Genomic DNA, 24,868 nt, shown 5'->3' on the forward strand with positions numbered 1-24,868 from the left:
AATTGATCAGCAACTGAACATATTAGAGAGGTTTGTGGAGAATTCCCCATGATTTATAGGAGTTGTAGGTACTGGGATGTGTAGTTCACCTGCAGTTGACAAGCACTCTGAACTCCACCAACAATGGACCTGGAACTAACTTGACACACAGGACCCCCATGAACAGCAAAAATACTGGCGATCTTTGGGGGGAATTGACCTTAATTTGAGGGAGTTGTAGTTCACGTACATCCAGGGAGCACTGTGAACCCAAACACCAATGGATTTGGACCAAACTTGGCACACGTGCCTGATACGTTGAAATTTGATTACTGGAGGGCTTTGGGGGGAACTGAACTTCCTTTCTGGGAGTTGTAGTTCACCCATAACCAGAGAAATTGACCGCCACCAATGATGGACCTGGATCCAACTTGGCAGACAGAACCCCCATGACTAACTCAACCTACTGGAGGAGTTTGAGGGGACTGATTCAGCCTAGTGGGAGTTATAGTTTACCCTACAACCAGAGAATATACTGAACTCCACCAATGCGGCATCTACAGCAAATTTGCCCAACATAAGTTTCTCGGGGATAACCTGGCATAATGTCAGTTGTAGTTAATCCACAACCTTCTGCATTTCATACAATTAAAAAAAATGACTTTTTCAGATAATCCAGGCAATGCCAGGTACCCAAGTTGGTAACATATAAAACATACTCTGTCTGGAATCCAGTTGGTAGCTCCCAACTAGAGTAGATCATTAAGTCTCTAGTTAAATAATGACTCAACACATAGATAAGTCCACTTGATTCAATGGTTCTGTTGTGCTGCAGACTAACAACAGGGTGTAGATGTATTGATCATTACCGAAATAATGTCAGATGTTTATATGATATATAAAATGGTTTTCTTCTTTTAGAAAAACTACTAAATGTTAAATTTTATTGGCTTATTTGTATGGTTAGAGAATTAAAAAACAGTAGAAGTGGATTTTTTTTTTAAATTACAAAATTATTACTGGTTATTTTTCCCATCTTCAATACTTGTGCAAGCTTTGTGTATGCATACCCACAGTACACTCTACTTACCTGCATCAAGATTGAAACAGCTGGTTATTACCCCACAACATTCATGTTAAGCTGATATGAATTCTTCAACATAAAAGGGGCTGGGAAAGGGTATTTTCAGTATACATATAAAGTGGGGAAACAATTGAGTAAAAGAACAGTAGGAAGAAAAGGGAGAGAAAAGCAAAAAATAATAATGTTGACTGTGATTTCCATCTCCTCTTCGGTAGTCGGGTAATTATGTCGTTTCCTTTTTCTTCATCTTCTTAATAGTACAAAAATCCCCATCTGTCCACTTGATATCCTGAGAGGCTCTCACCCCTAGTTCTTATTTCCTTTTCTTCTATATTCTTAATTCCAATCTTGAATGTTTAAGATAATTTTTTACTGGGTCCCAATTCATCTGTTTTTTAGGTAAACATGATTTGGTGTTATCCAATATGTAAGCCTGTCCATATTCATTATTTCTAATATTTTATGTTGCCAATCTGCTATTGATGGTATTTCTTTTAATTTCCAATTTTTGCATACACTATCCTTGCTGCTGTACGTAAAATTTTAATACCTTTTTTTTTTTGTCTAAGTTTAACATCCCTAGTAGGTAGTATTCCGGTTCCAGCTTGATTCTAATTTTTAATATTTTTTGAATTTCCTGGTAGATATTTATTTATTTATTTATTTATTACTGTACTTGTATACCGCTATTTCTCAGCCTAACTGGCGACTCAACGCGGTTTACAACAAAATACAACAATCAACAGTATTCAGTTTAAACCCATAAAAAACATCATACACAATACACAATATTGGCCCATCAGTAACAATCCAATGCATCTCCTAACTAAAATCGTAATCCAATTTTGTCGTCCATATTACCAATCCTTTAATCATCAAATTCATTGCACCGAGTTAACCGAATGCCTGTTCGAACATCCAGGTCTTCAATCTTTTTCGAAACACCATCAGCGAGGGGGCTGATCTTACCTCTATGGGAAGGGCGTTCCAAAGCCGAGGGGCCACCACAGAAAAGGCCCTGTCTCTCGTCCCCGCCAGCCGCACCTGTGAAGCAGGCGGGATAGAGAGCAGGGCCTCCCCAGAAGATCTTAGGGTCCTGGTGGGCTGATAGGCCGAGATACGTTCGGATAGGTATATATATATATATATATATATATATATATATATATATATAGGTAGTACTATACTTTTTTTGCCTTTTCACATGTCCACCAGGTATGGTAAAAAGTGCCAATCTGGTGGTTACATTTCCAACACTTATTTGAAATATTTTTATACCATTTTGATAGTCTTTATGGCTTCATGTACCAAACTGGCTGGTGCTTTGAAGCTTGTGTTAAACTTGCTGCAAGAATTCTAGCACTGTGCTGCTGCCATCTTGTGGCGATGAGGGAAATAGCAGTTACATTTTCTTATGATGGGTAATTCCATTAGTTGTTAGAACACGGCCTGTATAACTTATAGTTTACCAACCTCAGCACAATCCATTGGCCACCTATTGTTGCTAATGAGTATCTATGGTCAGCCCAGACAAACAACTTTGTATCCTTTAGTGTATCTTTTGTTGTCATATGCCTTCAAGTAATTTCTGCCTTGTGGTGAACCTATAATAAATAATAATAATAATAGTCATCATCATCATACTTTATTTATACCCCGCTCCATCTCCCCCAGGGGGACCCGGGGTGGCTTACATGAGGCCACACCCATCAGTACAATAAACACAATATTACACAAAAGCATAACAAAACCAGAAAATAAAAATACATAAAATACAAAACCAATATAATAGACAACACAGCAATATAAAATCAAACATTAAAACACAAAGGAATTACACTGGGCAGGGCCAAATTCAAAGATAAAATTTTAAAACACTGGGAGATAGGGCAATGAAAACTGTCGGGGAGGGGGATCCGGGGATGAGGAAGGATTTAATTGCACGAACCATAAAATAAAGTGCTTCTGAGGTCATTTTATGCAAAGTTTGGTCAGGAAGTGTCTTACATTCAATCATTGAAGGCACATTGGAATAACCAGGTTTTCAGTTTCCTCCTGAAGATTGCCAGCGTGGGGGCTTGCCTAATATCTCTGGGGAGTGAATTCCAGAGCCGGGGGGCCACTACAAAGAAGGCCCTCTCTCTCATCCCCACAAGTCGCACTTGCGATGTGGGCAGGAGCGAGAGAAGGGCCTCTCCGGAAGATCAAAGAGGTCGTGTGGGTTCGTAGACAGAAATGCAGTCCCGCAGGTAGGCGTGGGTCCCAAACCGTTCAGGGCTTTGTAGGTCAAAACCTATCACGAGGGTTTCTTGGAAAGATTTGTTCAGAAGGTGATTGCCTTTTCCTTCCTCTGAGGCTGAGAGGATGTGACTTGCTAAAAGTCACCCATTTGGTTTCCATAGCCAAGCAGGGATTCAAACCCTGGGCTCCAGAGTCGGAGCTAGCCGTAAAGCATACTACCTGAGTATGCAATTGCAAGCAGGGGGAAAAACTGAGACGTTTATCATGGCTTTGCTGGGCTTCCTTACATTATAGGTAGTCTGCATTTGGCTTGGCAGGGCTCACTGTCTTCAGGCATGTTCTCTCTGAGGTGTTAGTGGCTTGTTTGAGCTCACAGAAGCAGACATATTGAATCAGTACATTTGTGTTGGACCCATAGGTTAAAAATGTTGCTGCAGGCAACATCTTCGAACTGAGCAGTCCAATGCAAATAATACCTCGGCACCTCTAAGCTTGCTTTGTTTGTTGGTGGTGCTATTAATGCTAAATGACTCTGCTTGCAGATTTTCCATCGTAAAGATAATTGGATCCACACCTTGGCTTCGTCACAGGACTGGTGTCAGCAGGATTGATTCCTCAAAGACCACCCTGTCCTCTGTGTGAAAAAAAACAACACATTTTAATTGGCCTTGGTTTTGAGATATGAATAGCACTGCAGCCTCAGCACGCTTTCGAGTCTCTCTGTGAGCTGCTGGGGAAAAATATCTTGCAAATTCAGTGTTATATGGTCTTGATTTTTTTTCCGTTCAGGAGCGACTTGAGAAACAGCAAGTCGCTTCTGGTGTGAGAGAATTGGTTGTCTGCAAGGATGTTGTCCAGGGGAAACCCTAAACGTTCTGGCCCAGTTTACCTGTCCGAATGCATCTCTCCTTATGAACCTTCTAGGACTCTTAAGATCTTCTGAGGAGGCTCTGCTCTTGCTCCTGCCGTCTTTGCAGATGCGGTTGGCAGGGACGAGAGACAGGGCCTTCACAGCGGTGGCCCCTTGGCTGTGGAACGTCCCTTCTAGTGACATTAAATTGGCTCCCTCCCTCCTAACATTTCGAAAACAAGTCAAAACCTGGCTTTTCGAGCAAGAGTTTGCAAATAAAGTGTAACTGGCAAATTTAGACCCACAGAATAATAATAATAATAAAAATAATAATAGCAATAATAATCTTTATTTATACCCCACCACTGTCACTCCCAACGGGGACTCGGGGTGGCTTATATGAGGCCAAGCCCAGGCAAGAAATTACTGTAAAATAAAACCAAAACACAAGCAACAAACAACAGAATGACTGTACAATGCAATTGGAAAATGTTCTTAGTAATGAGACACTGAGGACTTATGTTTTTACTGGTTTTATATGATTTTATATTATATGTCAATTGTTTTAATGCTAATTTATGTCATTGGGGACATTGAATTGTGCCAACTGTAAACTACCTTGAGTTACCTTTGGGCTGAGAAAGGCAATATATAAATACGGTAAATAAATAAATAAATAAATAAAATACCCAGATGTTTTACCATCCTGTGGGAGGCTTCTCTCATGTCCCCACATTGGAAGGTGGAGCTGACAGATGGGAGCTCACCCTGCTCCCCGGATTTGAACCGCCAAGCTTTTGGTCAGCAGTCCTTCTGGCACAAGTGTTTAGCCCATTGCGCCACCAGGGGCTCCTATGGTGTCGATGAGGGTTCTGGCAAACATTGTCCATAGAGGATATAGAGATTCCTAGAGACGTCATAATACTCAAATCCACCTGCAAATATGAGCTCCAAATATACAATCTATTTCTATTACGGCCTCGAGCAGCAAGGGTTAGTGGGTAATACATTTATTATTTATTTTGTTGTTGTTGTGGTTGTCATCGTCATCATTATCTTAAGTCACTTCATGGGATCATGGTGCCACCAAGTACTTCAGTTCTTCACCATTCTGCAGAGGCCCTTCTTCTAAATACTTCGGCATGTGCTCAGCTGTAAATTTTAAGCAGTCTTGGCAAACTAATTGAACTAACCCATATGTTTAATGTAAATCAGTTGTCTTAGATGCTCTGATGAACTGAGTTGAGATGTCTTTAACTGCCTTTTTAAAAGGAAAAATGTTGCTTTAATTACCAATGCATCCACTTGCACACACATCCCCATGCACTCAGTTTCCACTCACTTAGCCAGCTCCAACTGTGCACGTTTGCATTTGGAATATACAATGACGTTTCCTTCCTTCTGCTGCAGACTATTGAAAAGAAGATTGCTGAATGGAAGCTACAAGTCACAGAACATAAGCAGCACATTTTGGCTGAGAAGGAAAGAAGAGAGGAGAGAAAGAAGGCACTGAGAAGGGCAGCTAGTGTTCAGAAACAGAGAGCTGAACATTTGAAAGCAGTTGTGGAGGGCTTAATTTCCAAAATTAGGGACAAGGTGAGTAGTTGGCAAGGAACCTATTGTTTCAAAAGAATGAAGACAATATCTATAAAGAATTATTGCCTGGGACACATAGTACAGGAACTTTACTTTCAAGAATGTGTTTTGAAGAAGTACATCACATTTTCATAATATACTGGGTCTTTATTATGTGGTGCAATGGGTTAAACCCTTGTGCTGACAGGACCGCTGACCAACAGGTCAGTGGTTCAAATCCATGGAGAGCGGGTGGAGCTTCCTCTGTCAGCTCCAGTTCCCCATGTGGAGACATGAGAGAAGCCACCCACAAGGATGGTAAAACATCAAACATCTGGACATCCTCTGCACAACGTCCTTGCAGACAGTCAATTCTCTCACACCAGTAGCGACTTGCAATTTCTCAAGTCACTCCTGACAGAAAAAAAATCCACTGGGGTTTGTTTCTAAGGCCCTCTGTGGATAGCAAAATATGTGGATGCTCACATCCGATTATACACAATGATATAATCAAATGGTGTCCCTTATATAAAACAGCAAAATCAAGATTTGTTTTTGAGATTGTTTTTAGAAAAATATTTTCAAGACATGAATGGTGGAATCATGGATTCAGGATCTATGAGTACAGAAGGCTGACTGCACAGGCTTGTAAAGTGACGTGCTGCTATGGCCTCATTGGTGATGTCAAGATGAAGGTTGTTATTCCAGGCACCACAAATGCATTCAGATTGTGATTAGCCTGAGAACTTTAGACTCTTCAAGGATTATTTCACCAAACCATAGTCTACAATAGTGGCGCCTTTGCTTAGGCCCCAATGTCAGACAGTGCCCCAAGAAGTCATTTATCTCAAGTTCAACTAGGGAATTGGAAACATTTAATCTTATCACAATTAATGTTTATGGATGGGAAACTCTAGATAACCTTCACTCAACCCCCAGCAATGCTGTAGAGCAGTGGTTCTCAACCTGTGGGTTCCCAGATGTTTTGGCCTTCAACTCCCAGAAGTCCTAACGGGCTGGGATTTCTGGGAGTTGTAGGCCAAAACACCTGGGGACCCACAGGTTGAGAACCACTGCTGTAGAGCCTTGATTCTCCACCTTGGTCCTTTCATTGCATTGGATTTCAGCTCCCAGAAACACCAGCCAACATAGTACAGGACCTTTAAGTGTTGAAAAACCAAAGGAATCCCTGCCTTAAATGAGCAGAAAGTCTTCCTGTGTGTGTGTGTGTGTGTGTGTGTGTTTGGCAGGTGTCTCTCCTCCTCCACAGTCCCCTTCTAAAAACATAAATACATTCTAGCCTGTCTTAATATTTATTTATAATATCTCAGTGTATAGACTCTCTAGACCATTTCTATAAAAAATGATGTAATGGACCATTTGTTTTATGTAACTTTTTATCTGTATTTTTAATTATTTTTTCCTTTGCTCGTTCAAGTGCTAATCTTCAGATTAGACCATACAGATGTGGAGACCTAATGAAGTCAAAAACTACAGGAACCAGCCCTTGAAGATCAGCCTCTAAAGCAGGCATGGGCAAACTAAGGCCTGCAGGCTGGACATAGACCTCTGGGCGCTTATGCCCAGCCCTCCAATTTTTCCCTGTCTTCTGGGCCGAAGGAAGTGGCGAGTCGCTGCATCCTTATGTCAAAATGATGGATGAATGGATGCAGTGGCTGGGAACACTTCTTCGAGCCCTTCTCATGGCATAAGGATGGGTTGAGCAACCCTGTCCTGATGCTGGGAGAAGCCTAGTCCAGGGAAAGAAGCAGGCAGTGGGCGAGGTGGCTGCAAAGTCCCCTCGGCTCTCACCTGCCTCTCCCTTGTCCCAGTGTCAGGATGAGGCACAGCCCCATCTTGATGCCAGGAGAAGCCTGATCTGGCAGAGAAGGCAGGCGGGGACCGAAGGAGCTCCAAACCTAACTCTAACCCTCATCCTTCCCTTTTTCCAGCATCAGAATGAGGAGCAGTCCCATCCTGATGCTGGCAGAAGGGAGAGGCAAGCGAGGGACGAGGGAGCTCCAAGGCCTCACCCTCCTCCCAGCATAAGGATGGGGTGAGCAGCTTCATCCTTATGCTGGGAGGAAAGCCAGAGGGTGATCTTCCCCTGGCCACTTCCCCCCACCCCTGGCCATGCCCCACCCCACCTCCTCCTGGACTAGCCCCACCCTAGCCACGACCCTCCTGGGCCCACCTCACGCTCCCTACTGGCCTGGCCTGCAGTTAGGACTCAGGGCAAAAAAGTTTGCCTATACCTGCTGTAAAGCTTAGTTTCATGATGCACACCCATGTCATTTTTCCTACTATCTCTATAAAATTAATAGAAATGTATCATTAGATTGCCTAAATTAGAAACCAGATTGTCTTTAAAGCACTCCGAACTGTGGAGGTACACTTAGTAATTGGTTGTAAATCTGTATGTTTTGGGACACCTTGAAAGCCTCTTATCTCCAGACTTCTGATGGTTTTTGGAAAAACGAAGATCTGCTTGTGAGTCCTTCAAAAGAAATGGAAGTGGCCAGTTAGAAACACATCTGCAGTCTACTTTCTGTTTTTGAATAACTGAGGGCAAACTTTCATGTGATGAAATTAGTATACACGTTGTAGATGCTGTATTGCACACTTTGGTCATGTAGTTGGTTTCCCTACTCTGCATGCAAATTACTTCCAGTTTTCATGAATTGCTTTCTTTCTTCATAGTGATATATAGTTGATTTGTTGCAAATGTGCAGTCATTTAAAGAAAAATGAAAACATTGGTTGATGTGTTGATTGTATTTTCGCCTCTCTAGTTTAAAATAGTTTGGGGGCATTTGTTTGGAATGATGTTGAGTGAAACATCCCAGATTTCTTAGAACAACTCTGACTGTGGTCTTGGTGGTGATGCTGTGCAGTTTTAACAACTGAAATCTTCTTGACTTGTTTTTCATTGTGTTGGTCTGTTATTCTACTCAGTTTATTCTGGTTAGCTAAAATGAGGCTCTATTGCAGCCTTATAAATAAGTCCGCAACATTTACTCTCAAGCAAAGAAAAAAAAATTAGCATGACTTGTGGCCTAGCAAAGGAGTGTTTCTAAAGTGGGGATTGAAGAGAGGGCTTCCTTATTCTAGTAGATGGTTGTTTGATTTATATCCTGGATGCATTAGAGGAATGGATCAAGAGATGTGGAAATTTGTCAGTCTCTAGGTTCTTGTGGGTTTTTTTGGGCTATAGAGCCATGTTCTAGAGGCATTTCTCCTGACGTTTCGCCTGCATCTATGGCAAGCATCCTCAGAGGTAGTGAGGTCTGTTGGAATTAGGACAAAGGGTTTATATATCTCTGGAATGGCTGGGGTGGGGCAAGGAGCTCTTCCCTGCTGCAGTTAGGTGTGAATGTTTCAGCTGATCACCTTCATTAGCATTTGAAGGCTTGCCTGAGCCTGGGAAAATCTCTTGCTGGGAGGTGTTAATCTGTGCCTGGTTGTTTCCTCTCTGTTGTTTTGCAGTTGTAATTTTAGAGTTTTTTAATACTGGTAGCCAGATTTTGTTCATTTTCATGGTCTCTTCCTTTCTGTTGAAATTGTCCACATGCTTGTCCACCTCAACTGGGCTCTCCAGGCCAATGGATACTCCACCTCAGACATCAGAAGAGCTGCAAGACCAAGAACAAGCCACGAGAGTAAAGATGAAGATCCACCCAGAGGAAAAGTGTTCCTGCCATATATCAAGGGAACCACTGACCGCATAGGGAAGCTGATGAGGAAACACAACATACAAACAATCTACAAACCCACCAAGAAAATCCAACAAATGCTACGTTCAGCAAAGGACAAGAGGGATCCTCTCACCTCTGCAGGAGTCTACCGTATACCATGCAGCTGTGGACAAGTCTACATAGGGACCACCAAACGCAGCGCCCAGACACGCATCAAGGAACATGAAAGGCACTGCAGACTACTTCAACCAGAGAAGTCAGCCATAGCAGAGCACCTGTTGAACCAGCCTGGACACAGCATATTATTTGAGAACACAGAAATGCTGGACCACACAAACAACCACCATGTCAGACTACACAGAGAAGCCATTGAAATCCACAAGCATGTGGACAATTTCAACAGAAAGGAAGAGACCATGAAAATGAACAAAATCTGGCTACCAGTATTAAAAAACTCTAAAATTACAACTGCAAAACAACAGAGAGGAAACAACCAGGCACAGATTAACACCTCCCAGCAAGAGATTTTCCCAGGCTCAGGCAAGCCTTCAAATGCTAATGAAGGTGATCAGCTGAAACATTCACACCTAACTGCAGCAGGGAAGAGCTCCTTGCCCCACCCCAGCCATTCCAGAGATATATAAACCCTTTGTCCTAATTCCAACAGACCTCACTACCTCTGAGGATGCTTGCCATAGATGCAGGCGAAACGTCAGGAGAAATGCCTCTAGAACATGGCTCTATAGCCCAAAAAAACCCACAAGAACCTAGCGATTCCAGCCATGAAAGCCTTCGACAATACTTTGTCAGTCTCATTTGTGTGTTTTAGAAATTTCTCACCATGGCTGTCAATCCTCGACATTCACTGGTGTTAGGGACAAAAGACCCCCATCAAAGTGAAAAATCGCAAAGAAATTGTTATTTTTTTTTTTACCAGAGAGACACTAGAGGTGTGCAAAATGGCTGGAATCTGATTAATAACTCATCTCGGAGATTCAGATGGCCTCCGCTTCAATTCATAAAGATTCAGAAGGGTCCCCTTTCGATTCGTAATCCAGATCTTCAAATTTTCGTGATTGCTTCATTAAGATTCCTTCCATTAGCAGCAGTGTGGGAAATTGTGAGACTCGTTTCTCTGTCATTTATATTGCTAACAGGATGAAACTTGGCACACATACAAGCAACATTTACGACTTTAAGCCTTCCAAGTTTTAGAATATTTACTGATTTTTAGGCATTTTAAAAAGGTTTTACAAAAAAATTTAAAAACTACAAAGGCGTCTCCTAGAATTTTTGCACAAAGGACAACATAAGCAAGGCATCAATCCTGCAAAGTTTCAGAAAGATGTGTTCATTTACTGATTTCCAGGAATTTTTAAAAGTTGTTTCAATTAAATAATTATTTTTTAAAAAACTAAAAGAGGTGTCCACTCAGATCTGTGAATAATTAAGCCCGCAAAAGTCAGAACTACAAATGGGGAGGAAATACTGTATTTGGTAATGAAACTCAGGTCCTTTTCTTTTTGCATGGGAACTCCTAGACATTTTCATACACATTTTCCTTAATGTAACATGTTTATTAGGCCTAAAATCACTTGCTCATCCCACCTAGAATAGACCCATTGAATTAGGGTGAATTATTTAGGTGTTGGTTGCCATTTAGCAATCGATTCATCAGGGCTGTTGTAGTTGGAAGTAGCAATTGGATTTAGGCCATGCATAATTTCTCTTGCCCCAAGTGCTTTTGCTCACATTTTCCAAATACATGCCCATTTTTTAAATGTACATGTGGTTTGCTACAGATTTTTCTTTGCCAAGTGCAAGGTATGGATGCCGAAAGCGAAATGTGCTACATTCTATTGCTGAGTAGAAAGCGAAATGTTGGTTTTTTTTCATAATGCAGTGCAAGTACATCGAATAACCTATAAGGAGTGCATATCCTATTTCTATCAGTCTGTTCAGTTGCCTAAATTGAATTATTTGTTGTCTTATTTGTTGCCTGAATACAAAGCTGGGTTTGGAAGAGTGGTTTTAGAATTCCCATTGTGATTGTATTATGTTCTTGCTTGTCGGTGATGTCATGAGTACCATCCAATCAGGAATCTGAGGCAGTTGAAGTGCAAGCGCCACTAATTCTTGTCTTTAGGCACCAGGAAAACAGTGACGGAAATGTAATTTACACAATCCTCTGTAATTAAAAGTTTGCAGGCATGTCCTCACTTTGTGTTGACAGAGTTTCTAGACTTGAAAATATTCTTATTTGGGAATATGCTTCTAGTCAGTGGCTTTAAATTTTTTTGCTTTTCCATGAGGTTAGGAAAACCTAAATCCCTGATGATTCCAGTACATTAGAGTTTTTCCAAGTTTGGCAGTGGTATGTTTATGTTAAGATTTGAGTTTATATTATTCTGTCCTCCTGCAGGAGACTTGGAAACCGCCTTGAATGAAAATACCTCCTGTGTTTAGGGAATTGGGCAGAATTCGAAAGCAAGTTTTTTTTATAATACATGGTCTATGTTTTTGCACACTCTCCAGGAAATCCAATTGTCTGAGGTGCTTTCGGCTTCAAATGTCTGGAAAAGTCATCACGAGACAGTAGTCGATGAAAAAAACAGGTTAGAAGTTCAAGTTGAAAGTCTGGAAAAGTAAGTGCCTATATTGTAGCCCTTTGGAAAGCATCAGTCTATTTATGTATATGTGTATTTATTTTAAAATGCAGCTTGGCGAACAGGTTTGCTCTTCTCTATTATGTTTGTTACTTTATTCTGCAAATTTCATGCATAATTTTGTATGCACAAGTTCTACATAATACAGATGATGTATTTGGACAGTTGAAATGTTTCTTTTGGCTTCAGGTCAAGGTGCCGGCGCGCACTTTCTAAAAACCCTATAAAGCTTAGCACTTTGGTACCTCAAAAAACTTGCTTCTATTTGCATTTCCCCCTGTTTTCAGTTCTTCTGGTGAGGCCTTTTCCAGGGGTCCATGACTACTGAATGGGGACTGGAGAATAAGCCATTGCTGACAGTGCCTTTCCCCGTTGTGTCCATACATCTGGTACTTTAGCCTCAGTCTTTATGATGAAAGCTGAAAGTGGGCTTCACCCAATGAAATCCATAGAAAAAACTGGAAACACATCTTAAAATACTAGAAAGATGGTTTCTTTATTGGTTAAAAAGCCCCTGCATTCATTTCCATGATTCCATTTATCCAGTAAATCAATAACAAAAATACACACACTGAATTGGTAAAGGTAAGAATTGATGTCATCGTTTTTTGTGGTTGGAAATATAAATTGCAGTTAGACGATTAATCTCAAATGCAAGAAAGAATGCTTACTGAGTTAAAATGGGGTTTGTTTGGGATGTTTTCCTTTTTGGAAACTAAAATATACAGCATATTCAATTGGTATTTTGATACTTGACATAATGTATAAGAGTGCTCTGGAAAGAAATGGCAAAAATGATTAACCACAATCCATGGTTACATTGTTATTTTCTAAAACTTATAGGGCTTTATTTCATCGTGATGGGAACTTTCTGTAAACGTTGCTAAAAGCTTTGAAAGGAAATTTCAGTAGCTGAAAAACAATGTCAAAACATCTAAATGCTCTGTAACAAACTAGCTTTATCTCCAACTTTTTAAACTGTTTTTTTCCTGAGCTATCCTATTCCCAATCTTTTGAGAAAGGTTAAGAAGTCTGAAGCATGCATTTATGCCTTTGAACCCTGTCAGTTTCTTACTTGAATTTCCATTCTCTACTCCTGTGTTAGGAGAATTATGTGACATTATTGTTGCCCCAAGATTTAAAACTACCCGTAGGGTCATCAAACAACAATAGTAACAAAGTGTAGAAATACTTTATTCTGAAGATGACCTCAACAGTGCTTTTAGGCATTTCAGTTCCTCCTCCACCACCCTCTAAATCAGTGGTTCCTAACCTGTGGTCTGTGGACCACCAGTGGTCCGCAAGAACTAAAATATGATTCATGGCTTCACTGTTATGACACCATTGCAACGAGAGCGACTGGTCTCGCAAAACCCTCTTATAGTGCCGAAGTTTATTAAATATGATTTTTGTGGGCAAATAGATGGCAACTACTGGATGGCATATGTTCTGTTTCAGAAACTACAACTGATGTGATCTATTCAATGCAATTTACTGATCCAGCACCCCAAATAATGGTACTAATGTTGGAGAGTGGTCTCTGGTCAAAAAAAAGGGTTGGGAACCACTGTCCTAAATATTACTTTCATAGCATGTGATAAATATGAAAATGCACACCAGAGTGAAAAGCAAAGTTTAATTTCTGTTGATGGAATTGCCTTGTGTGTATTGACTGCTGCAGAAGTTGTGTTTGACTTATTAAAGGCAGGTCACAGACCATATGATGGACCTCAGAAGAATTCAAGATTCTTTGAGAAAGTCAAGGAATGAGATTCTTGGAAAGATTAATGCTATCGTCTCTGAAAATGAAAAGATTTCCCTTGAAAATGCAACATTAAAGGTAAGTTCATCAATAATAAATAAATAAATAAATAAATAAATAAATAAATAAGTTCATCAACAGACTACTCCAAATAAGGGGACAGCTCATTTTTAATCCATTAATTTCTAGAAGACAGTTAAAAATTAAAAGAGAACTATTTCCTCAGGCTTAATTTCAGCTGTCATTCTCATTATTATTTTTAAGCCGCACTCTGAAATATTTGTACATTTTTTATTTAATGTTCATTTATTGTTACAGCCCCCCTTCAAGTTAAATACCTCATGTTGACCCTATCCTAGGATTTTCTTGGCTAGATGTGTTGAGAGGAAGTTTACCACTGCCTTCCTATTGTCTTAAATGGAACTATAAGTCATTCCGCAGAGGAATGTTTTCCTCATCTTGGTACTAATGTGGAAACTTATTTGGCTAATGCATATTAATCTCAGTTTTCCATATAAAACAAATGGAACTATAGATCAATCTGCATAAAATGTTTTCCTCATTTTGGTATTTAATTGGAAACCTATTTGGCTGATACATATTAACCTTAGTTTTACATATAAAACTTAGATGAAACTATATGTAAAACTACATGACATTTTAATAATTTTATATATACTGTACAAAACATCTGCAGGTCCTATTTTCATGATGCAGTTAAGCCACTTCTGATAGCATTCCTGCAAAGAGCTTTTGCACAGCAAGGCCACCTTTAGCACAACAGGTTAAACACCAGCTGTCAGTCGAAAGGCTGCCATTTCAAAGCCGGGTCAGGGTGAGCTCCTGGCCTTTAGCCCAGCTTCTGCCCACCTAGCAGATAAAAGCAAAAATGTGATTAGATAAATAGGTACCGCTCATAAAAAAGCAAGGAGGTATTCTGAGTCACCAGAAGGAATGCCAGCAATTCAATCCAAAAGGAAGAAGTTACAAACTAGCTCTTCAGTAGGGAGATGGAACGACAGACCCTCCCCCCCCCCCCCACCCCAATGGCCGGAATCGAGAACAACACCTTCCAAAGATGCCGAAACATCGGGAAAACCCAATAGATGTACCTTTTATCTATGTATCATTGTCTGTGTAGTTGTGTATAAAATGGCACTGAATGTTTGCCACATATGTATGTTCTGTGATCCGCCCTGATTCCCCTTCGGGGTGAGATGGGCGGAATGTAAATACTACAAACAAATAAATAAATTCTTATTTCAGGCATCTCTTTCTGCTTTGGAAATGAGTGTTACTTCTGCAGAAGCAGAAGTTGTAGACCTGCATGAAAAGGCACAGCAGCAAGAAGAGCTGGTTGAACACTATAAAAATGAGGTAAGATGTACAGCTGCTTGTATAGGCTTTGGATCCTTGCTGGCTGGTATTCCCACTCTGTGTACAGAAGGGTGGGGGAGTATGCCTAGCCCACTCCCATGTCCAAAGGCCTTTGGATGTCCACATTGGGATGAGCGGAGGATATGAGTTTTAAATGCAATTTCAGTGTATTTATTGTATTTTAATTCTGCTTTTACCCCACTGTTATATTTTATTGTTTTTAACTTTCTAAACTTGTCTGGTGTGGATTGTTAGTTGTCTTGAGACCCCACAGGGAGAAAGGTGGGGTATAAGTAAAGATAGTAATAATAATGATAATAATAATAATTTGACTGTAACATTTTACATTCCTGTACAGACATCCAAAGGCCCCAGGATAGCCATGACAGTCTGCTAAAGTAAAGACATTGTTTTCAAAGCAAGAGTAGGCAGAGTGCACACTTTTATATCTACTGAAGTCCCTCACTTGCCACAAAAATCTTGGAAAAATAGAGGAACTGAAGGCTTGGTCTTACCGACAAAAATTCTTATTAAAATTGTGACAGGAATCCACATAAGATGCCCCAGAAATGTATGAAAACACTGCCCTCATAACTGCTTTACCAACACACTACTCCAAGATACTATCTTCTACAGTCCCTCTCAAAATGGTAACATCCACAGTCGCCATTTTGAGAAGGATTGCAGAGAAAAACAAAAGCATTTGTACTTACTATGAATGAATGAAGTGCAGCCTATGGGGGCACTGTGAAAACAATTGGTCCTTAACCCCATTCAGTTCTACTGCTGCTTCAAAGACTTAATCAATTTTATTTTGTTCATGCCTTCATGGGTGAATATCCATTTAATCAGATCCATGGAAGATTGCCACTATTGCCTCAGATTACACCCCCCCCCCCCCAATACACACACACCAATTCATAATGTCTTGCTTTTTAGACCTGTTCCTGGGATTATATGGAGTGCTGGTTCTGAAAATGGCATTGGATAGACTGAATCAGCTCTAGGTTCTTAGATATGGTTATGAGGTTTTCTATGGGTGAGCAGATGAAAATTAATCGATAGCATATGCCCTGTCTCTCAAAAACTAGAGCTGATACAAGAAAACTAATGCCATTTTTGGAATCAATAGGTCAAATATACTCAGACACCGGTCTAACATTTGAGGCACCAAAATGTGTTTTGGCTAATGTTATCATATATATGTGTGGTGACGTAACAATCTGCTAACGTGGCCAATACTCCTCGCGTCTGATGTAGAGGGTTGGATTTCATGAAACTAAAATTGGCTTGTCTTCAAGGTGCCACATGGCTCAGTGGTTTTTCTTAAAAATCCAGCATGTCTATTTGCAAATTGTGTGATTGAGTGCTGTACTATTTCTGAAACTTCAGTTCTTCATGGTCTCTGTGAATCACACAATTGAATAATCTGCGCAGGTGCAGAGCACTGTTCAGAACCTTATAGAATCACTAGGAAGAAAGGTTTTGGTAGTAACCTTGCCCGCCATCCTAAGGAAATATAAGATCCGGTTGCCGCTGAAACCTGTCAGCCGGTCACTCTGTCATGTGTTTCATGACTCCCCTCACCCCTTGTGGGACAGTTTTGAAGGCAACTTTAGGTGTTTTATTTGCTATGCAACCTTCACTGGACAGGTTTACTGAATGTATTGAATGGTTATCCTGACTATACAAGTTTATCTGATCTGAATTCATGTTCATGCCTTGTGTGATGCACACTGAGCACTTTACGTGTGATAACATGCACAAAGGATTGCAAAGAGTCAGCGCTTTTCAAATCTTTGCTTTGTACATCTCTGCAGGTATATTCATGCATACTTTATTGATGATACATTGACATCAAACTTGATCGTTATACATGTGTTGTATGATATATTTCACATTTTTTTCATCAGACTTTTGTTAGGATATATCATTCAGAGTGAATAAACCTTTTTTATTCGTACCAAATGTGATGGTCTCCTGTGTGTCATGACTCCCACCGCCAATAACTTTTGCTTGCTAGTCAACCAATTGCATGACTCACAGAGACCATGAAAAAGGATCGGTTGCTTACCTGTATTTCTTTGAGTGGTCATCTGTAAATTCACATAGTCCCACCCATCCTCTCCACAAAGGGGTTCTGCCACCTCAGGCCTTAATAGATTGAAGCCTAGGAACTGGGGTTTCAGCACTGACCGATACTTACATAGCCTCGGGATGATAAGTGGAGTTACCATCAAAACTTTGGTGCCTAGTGATTCTAGAAGGTTCCAAACAGTGCTCTGCACCTGCTCAGATTGCTCAAATGTGTGAATTCACAGAAGACCACTTGAAGACATGCAGTTACAGGTAAGCAACCTGTCATTCTGCAGCTCAGCTCTAGATTTGTTAGATTGTATGTGTGGAGAGTAGTTATTACATGCTCTTAGCAAACCTTTGTGTAAAAAAAATCGTCCTATTGCACACACGAAATATATTCTTCCCTGTAAACCCCACTTTTATTCTAGGTAGTGAAAAGAGAAATGGAAGCTAGGGAATTGAAAACTAAGTATGAAAAGGTCCTCAGTGAGAACAGAATGATAACAGAAGAAATAGATAATGAAATGGAAGCAGTAAGTGCAGGCAACCTATTTTGCATTTTTCTTATGTTCAGTGTTTTTTATTTATGACAGCTTGAATCTTATTTCTCTTTCTCTCTTTCATTCTCCTGCCCCCGTCAGGTGAGGGACCAGACAGAGGCCTGCTTGAAGGACTTAGAACGTGTCCGTGACACACAGAAAGCAGCTGAAGGGAAACTGTGGACATGTCAGGAAAGCCTACTGTCCTGCCAAAAGAGCTGCGTAGATAAATCCAAAGCCATTAGGGAGCTACAGGTCCAGGTGCTTGGTGGATAATACTTAATCTGTAAAACATCTAAACCTTTGTGGAAGGAGCTCAGGGGCCCCATTGCTAATGCCAGCTAAAGTAAACCTGTTAAATTTGTGGGGTTTTATAACTACTAACTCACTAGTCAGTCATTCATTGAGAACTATGTGGCACTACGTTGCTGTACTGCAGTTCCCAGCAGTTAATGGTAAGGAGTTCTGAGAGCTGCAGTTGGACAACATTTTGGAATTTAACCCTAAAATGCACAGTATTCCACATGTGCAGGTTTACCTTTTGCAAATTTCACCCATCTCTCTAGGAATCTCTAGATCAGACTTTGCCAAGCTGTGGCCCAGGACACCAACACAAAATTGTAAACATATTTAAAACATACTTAAAACATTTGTTTGTTACTCATTTGCATAGTTCTCAAGCCTGAAATTTGTAGATCAATGGTTCCTAATCTTTTTGACTCACGGAGCTCTTTTTAGAATCAATTTCTATGGCGGAACCCCTTAGGCCCCCTCAATGACTTACACATTAATGGTGTTTAGAAGTAGCAATATGAGGGGAGAAAAGGGAGATAGATAGTAAAGAAACTATGAAATGTCCATGCACTGAAATTCTATTTTAAAAATTTTGAGTGGTGTGAAATTCAACGTAATAAATTTCAATTCAGAATGTAATTTGTATGTTTCTTGTTTTGATTCCACTTTTTTCTTATTCTTAATATCATTCAGTTTTTCTTTATTATTTTTTCCTGGAGTGGCTGCAGAAGTGGAATCATAACATTATAACTGTGTGGTGAAAGGGCCTCTTGAGACAAGCATGGCAACAGAGAAAAGGTCCATTCCTTTAGAAGAGAATGGGACACAGAATAGAACCACAAGGACTGGATTTGATCTCCAAGCACAGTGGGATGAGCTCATGATGTGCCCAGCTTAGCCATGGATATAGGAAATCCCTATTTTCCATTTATGTTACTCTAGACCAGGGCTTCTTAAACTTTTTCCACCTGCGACTTCTTTTTTCCTGATACGTTTGTACACAAACAAGTGTAAATATTGTATTGATTTGAGTCTAATGCACTATCAAATAGAATGTGCACCTCAGTTTCAAAGGTGTGCATTACAAAAAAAAAAGATTTGCTGTCCAATGTAATGCAAGGAGGTACAAATATTTGTACAGCTGAAACATTTGCGTTACATGTTTGCTAGCAGATTCATGCAAATGTCTAAAATAGCCACTAGGTGGCAAGCTGCACAATTTTTTGCAACTCACACATTCAGTTAGGGCACGCGTGTCGTACTCAAGGCCTGCGGGCCTAATCCAGTCTGCCATATCATTTTATGTGACCCTCCAGTTGCTGAATTAAAGCTCCTGTATTACTCATCATTAGAAATCATGACTAGAGTTGATGGTAGTTGTAGTACGGTAACATCTTGAAGGCTTTAGTTTGTTCTGTTTAGTCAGGATAGTGGGGTTTGAGTTTAAATATAAGAGTTGTAGATATGATGCCTGATTTCAAAATGTCCTTTAACCTTTCCCCAGACTCAAATCCACAAGTGCTGTTGGGTTTCAATTCACATTATCCCCAGTCCACATGGTGAATAATCTAAAGTGATGGGAGTTGTTATTCAGCAATATCTGGATTCCCTAAACTGGATGCAAAACCTAAAGAGCACTGACTCCTATGTAAAAAATATATAGTTGACCTTCTGTATCCATAGATTCTCTGTCCCCAGATTCAATGCCCCGTTTAAGGCAGCCATAAGGCTGATGTGGCCCTCAATGCAAATGGGGTTGACACCCTTGACTTAGGGGATCCCAAATTGAGTTGTGAACCACAGTTTAAGAAGCTTTGCCCCAGACAGACAAAACTAACCTGTTTGCTGTGAATTGCTACATGTTCTAAATGGTTCTAAAGTACTTACAAAACTAGAGGGCTCTGGTGCTTTGCTTCTACAAAGTTTAACAAAATTGATAAAGTTCTGGTGGTGAAAATTTCAGAACTCAAAACTTTCAATTTTTTGTTATAAATGGCAGTTTCTAATTGGTTCTGTCATAAAAATAGCTATTTCATTACTTCATTATTGGTTATTTTTATGACAGAACCAATTAGGAACTGCCAATTTTAACATGATTTTGAAAGTTTTGTTAGAGTTCTGAAATTTTCACCACCAGAACTTTAGCAACACTATAGAAGCAATGCACCATCGCTTTTTAAGTACTCTAGAACCATTTAGAACCATGTATTGCCCATACCTAGTATTAATGTGTTGTTGAAGGCTTTCAAGGCCAGAATCACTGGCATGTGGACAATTTCAACAGAAAGGAGGAAACCATGAAAATGAACAAAATCTGGCTGTCAGTATTAAAAAAAACTCTAAAATCAAGACAGTAAGTAAAGAACAACATTAAAAAAAACAGGGAAATTCAAGACAAGAAACAGTCAGGTCCAGCTAATCACCTCCCAACAAAGGATTCCCCCAGGCAGGAAGCAGCCAAGCCTTGAAGCTGCAAGGCTATTCAATGCTAATCAAGGTGATCAATTGCAGCATTCACACTTGCCTCAAACAGACAAGAGTTCTTTCTCCCACCCTGGACATTATCCCACAGATATATAAACCCCACTTGCCTTGTTTCCAACAAAACTCACAACCTCTGAGGATGCCTGCCATAGATATGGACGAAACGTCAGGAGAGAATGCTTCTGGAACATGGCCGGTGGCGCAGTGGGTTAAACCCCTGTGCCAGCAGGACTGAAGACCGACAGGTCGCAGGTTCGAATCTGGGGAGAGGCGGATGAGCTCCCTCTGTCAGCTCCAGCTCCCCAAGCAGGGACATGAGAAAAGCCTCCCACAAGGATGGTAAAAACATCAAATCATCCGGGCGTCCCCTGGGCAACGTCCTTGCAGATGGCCAATTCACTCACACCAGAAGCGACTTTCAGTTTCTCAAGTTGCTCCTGACACGACAAAAATAAAAATGACCATAGAGTCCTGAAAACCCAAAGCAACCCACTACATGTATTGCTATACAGGATTATTTTGAGCGGGCTCCAAATAATACTGTCCTTGCCGTCAAAGCCTTTGGGCAGGAGTTATGGGAGTCACAATCCAACAATTAATCTGAAGGCAACTGTTTTTCATTCCTGGCATAAAGTTTTGCTTGCTAGTAAATTGTTTTCTGTGTGCTGTTTTAAGGGATATGTTAGACTGAGAACCACTGTTTCTGCATGCAGGTAGGTGACAATGGTGAATTCCTGGAACAGCTTTCTTTAGAAGAGGAAAATCACAACATCCAGTTGAAATATGAAGAACTTAAAAGGTAAGTGTGTGCCTTTCTGCTTCCTTCAGAATTCTTTCTGTCTTCTGTCATTCTTTGGTAACCACCTTTTGTATGTTTATTTTACTGAAAAGAAAACTTGAAGAAATGGAACTGCAAAACAAACAACTTGAAAATTGGTTGGTGAACCAAGAAGAGAGTCTTCAGAAAATTGAATTCCAGTTCAAACAAAAAGTTGCAGACAGTGAAGCTTTAACCAGACAGCTGGAAGCTGCTTTGGAAGATGGAAGGAAAAAGGTAGGAATAGTCATGAAAGTTTCTCCGTTCCCTCTTTAAAATCAGAAATATATCAATCTTAAGATGGGGCTAACAGCAGGAGCTCACGCCACTCCCCGGATTCGAACCTGCAACCTTTCTGGTCAGCAAGTTTAGCAGCTCAGTGGTTTAACCCACTCCTTATACAATTGATTACAGTAACCTATTTTATCCCATTACACGGTTTCTCGTACTGCAACAGAAACCCTGGTATATTGCAGTATTGTGCTTGGAGACATTTCTTACTTGCTCTTGTGGAAAAAAACTTGTGGGATAGCACTGATGCATTTTCTCCTTGTTAAAATTTGGAAACAAGCCACCAATTGCTCACTGGTGGGGGAGAGGTACTCTATACGTTCCCAAAGGCATTCTTTTCTCGTGACTTCGTACATTTTCCAAGGTGAGCACTGACATTGGAAATTAGTTCCAGAGCTAGGTTCTGGTTCCAGTTAAGCACCAGGGAAGAACACCTTGAACTGATCTCTATTGTAGACCAGACCCCTACTTTGATTAATGTGTTGGGGAAGCCGTTTCCCATATGTTTCAAGCATTTTTTATGGTGGCACAGTGTAAAATGACCTGAACCACATGTGGAGCATTATAGACAGTCATAAAGCAAATGCTCTTTTCTGATCTTATCTTTGCCCATCCCAGCTTTGGCATTTTTAAAGACTTGCAACTAAATAAATTTCTCCCTTGCCTTTTTTTTCAATACTGGTGTAAACTCTGTGAAACCGTATAACTCCTTATATTTTCTTTTGTGTGTGTTTCTCCCAAGCAATCCTGCTTGCAACTCTGCAGAGTGAGGCACATGTAGACTTCCAGATCCTCTTTGACTGAAACTCCAATCATCTTAGCAAGGAGAGATAGGAATTCCAATTCAGTAGTAACATATAGATCTGGCATAGGGGGCAGCATGGTGTAGTGTAGTGGTTCTCAAGCTGCGGGTCCCCAAATGTTTTGGCCTTCAACTTCCAGAAATCCTAACTGCTGGAAAACTGTCTGGAATTTCTGGGGATGGTGGGCCAAAATACCTGGGGACCCACAGCTTGAGAATCACTGGTATAGTGCTTTAAGCATTGGGAGCCACAGTTCAAATCCCCACTCAGCCATGAGTGACCTTGGCCATGAGTGATGCTTGGTCTAAGAAGAAGGCAAAAGGCAAAATCCCTCTGAATAAGTTTTGCTACGAAAAGCCCATGATAGGTTCGCTTAGGGGTTGCCATATGTCAGAAACAAGCTGATGACACACAAAAATAACAAAAACTTATGCAACACTGTTCATTATTTCTATTGAAAAACAGACCTGAGTAATATGTTCTTTATTACTTAATATAAATCAATATATGAACAGTGTTATGAAGAGAGAGAAAATTCCTAGCTCCAAAACTGGTTGCAGGAGGGAGGTAGATACGACCTAGCAATATATGACACAGCGTAACAAATTTAGACATAAGAACATCACTCCATATCAATATAATGTTGGCATGTATCATCCAACTAGCTTGGTAATCATGGTGCAACTAGCAATTGGATAGAGGTATATGGAGATATATTTCCCCTTGGCATTAAGTCTAGTCGTGTCCAACTCTGGAGGGGTGATGCTCATCTCCATTTCTAATCCAAAGAGCCGGCATTGTCCATAGACACCTCCAAGGCCATGTGACCATCATGACTGCATGGAGCGCATTTACCGTCCCGCCAGAGCGGTACCTATTGATCTACTCACATTTGCATGTTTTTGAACTGCCAGGTTGTCAGCAGCTGAGGCTAACAGCGGGAACTCACCCTGCTCCCTGGATTCAAACTGATGACCTTTCAATCAGCAAGTTCAGCAACTCAGTGGTATAACTCACTGCACCACTGGGGGACACTAAAATAGGTATCCCCAAACTAAGGCCTGTGAGCCAGATTCATCCCTCCAAGGTCTTCTATCTAGCCCCTGCCCTAAATGTTAGACTTAGGGTAATCCTTAGACTTGAAGGCTCACAACAAAAACAATCCTCGTTAATTTGACTATCTCAACAGCCAAGAGCAGGCCCACACATCCCATTGAAATACGGATACGTTTATGTTGGTTATAATGGTTCTTCATTTTAAATATTGTGCTCTTTCATGAGAATTTTTTTTTGCACAGATATTTGCAGTGTGCATAGGGTTTTGTTCATGTTTTTTCAAACTGTAGTCTGGCACCTCAACAGTCTGAGGGACCGTGAACCGGCCCTCTGCTTCAAAACTTTGAGGACCTCTGCACTAAAGGCTCCAAAGCCTTCTGATCATTGAAGCTAAGCAATGTCCATCCTGGTTAGTATTTGAAAGGAGACTCAATAAATATCAGTTGTTGTAGGCTATATTTCTTAGGAACACTTATGAAATTCCAAGGTAGATGCAGCTCTCATTTTTTTTCCCAACAAGTCCCAAAAGCCAGTAAACATTATTTTTGCAGGCCAGGAGTTTTGAGCAGTTGTTCACAAGGTTCCAATAATAATGATAATATCAAGGTTGAGACATTGATTTTTGTCAATTCTGATCCAAACTCACCCAATCCACATCTGGACTAATTCATGCATTGCGACATACCGACTCTTACAATTTACCTCTTCAGGTCTTCGCTCAAAGGAGTATCAGAATTTATTTGCCTGATTGGGGATTAAACCCGTTTAAAATCAAATAACTTCGTAACCACAGATGGGGAAAACGTGTGCAGATCTTCATGCAGATGGGGAAAAAACCCCACAAATGATTGTGTGTGAAATTGACACGCACAGGAAATGAACTGGTTAGCCCACCCTTCGTCTAGAGCTGCTTCACACCCCTATCACATTTGGAAGATATATGTGGGAAGACAGGCAGAAAATAAACCTTTCTGTAACGTGTATAGCCTTTTGGCCACACTACAGTACACACAACATATCTGAGACATGAGTTTGTCCAAAATTCTTGTACCTTTGTTGTTGTTCGGATATTGCAGATGCCCTTTTAAGTAGCCTGCAGTTCCAAAGATCTACCCTTTGTACCACTTCTCCGACATGGTTATTTTTGTGTCTTCAGGTTGTTTCCCACTTCTGGCGACCCTAACGTTAACCCATCAAAGGATTTCCTAAGGCTGAGAGTGTGTGACTTGTCTAATGCCACTCTGGGATTTCATGGCCAACCATATAAGAAATGCACA

At 40.5% G+C, this 24,868-nt stretch overlaps 1 protein-coding gene across 9 annotated transcripts in view; it reads left to right on the forward strand.

Moving 5' to 3' along the window:
• ODF2L (outer dense fiber of sperm tails 2 like) overlaps nt 1–24,868 on the forward strand; it is a 52,719-nt gene that overhangs the window by 20,274 nt on the left and 7,577 nt on the right. For 6 of the 9 annotated variants that reach the window (XM_060773867.2, XM_060773869.2, XM_060773870.2 and 3 more), the window contains 8 exons: nt 5,565–5,750; nt 11,959–12,068; nt 13,794–13,929; nt 15,118–15,228; nt 17,736–17,840; nt 17,949–18,107; nt 21,338–21,423; nt 21,516–21,678. In XM_060773867.2, the coding sequence (XP_060629850.2) occupies nt 5,565–5,750; nt 11,959–12,068; nt 13,794–13,929; nt 15,118–15,228; nt 17,736–17,840; nt 17,949–18,107; nt 21,338–21,423; nt 21,516–21,678 (1,056 nt within the window). The remainder of the gene's footprint in view (nt 1–5,564; nt 5,751–11,958; nt 12,069–13,793; nt 13,930–15,117; nt 15,229–17,735; nt 17,841–17,948; nt 18,108–21,337; nt 21,424–21,515; nt 21,679–24,868) is intronic. The other 3 variants (XM_060773872.2, XM_060773868.2, XM_060773874.2) reach the window with 3 other exon arrangements.

This window comes from Anolis sagrei, chromosome 4, assembly GCF_037176765.1.
Source record: "Anolis sagrei isolate rAnoSag1 chromosome 4, rAnoSag1.mat, whole genome shotgun sequence".
Lineage (NCBI taxonomy): Eukaryota > Metazoa > Chordata > Lepidosauria > Squamata > Dactyloidae > Anolis > Anolis sagrei.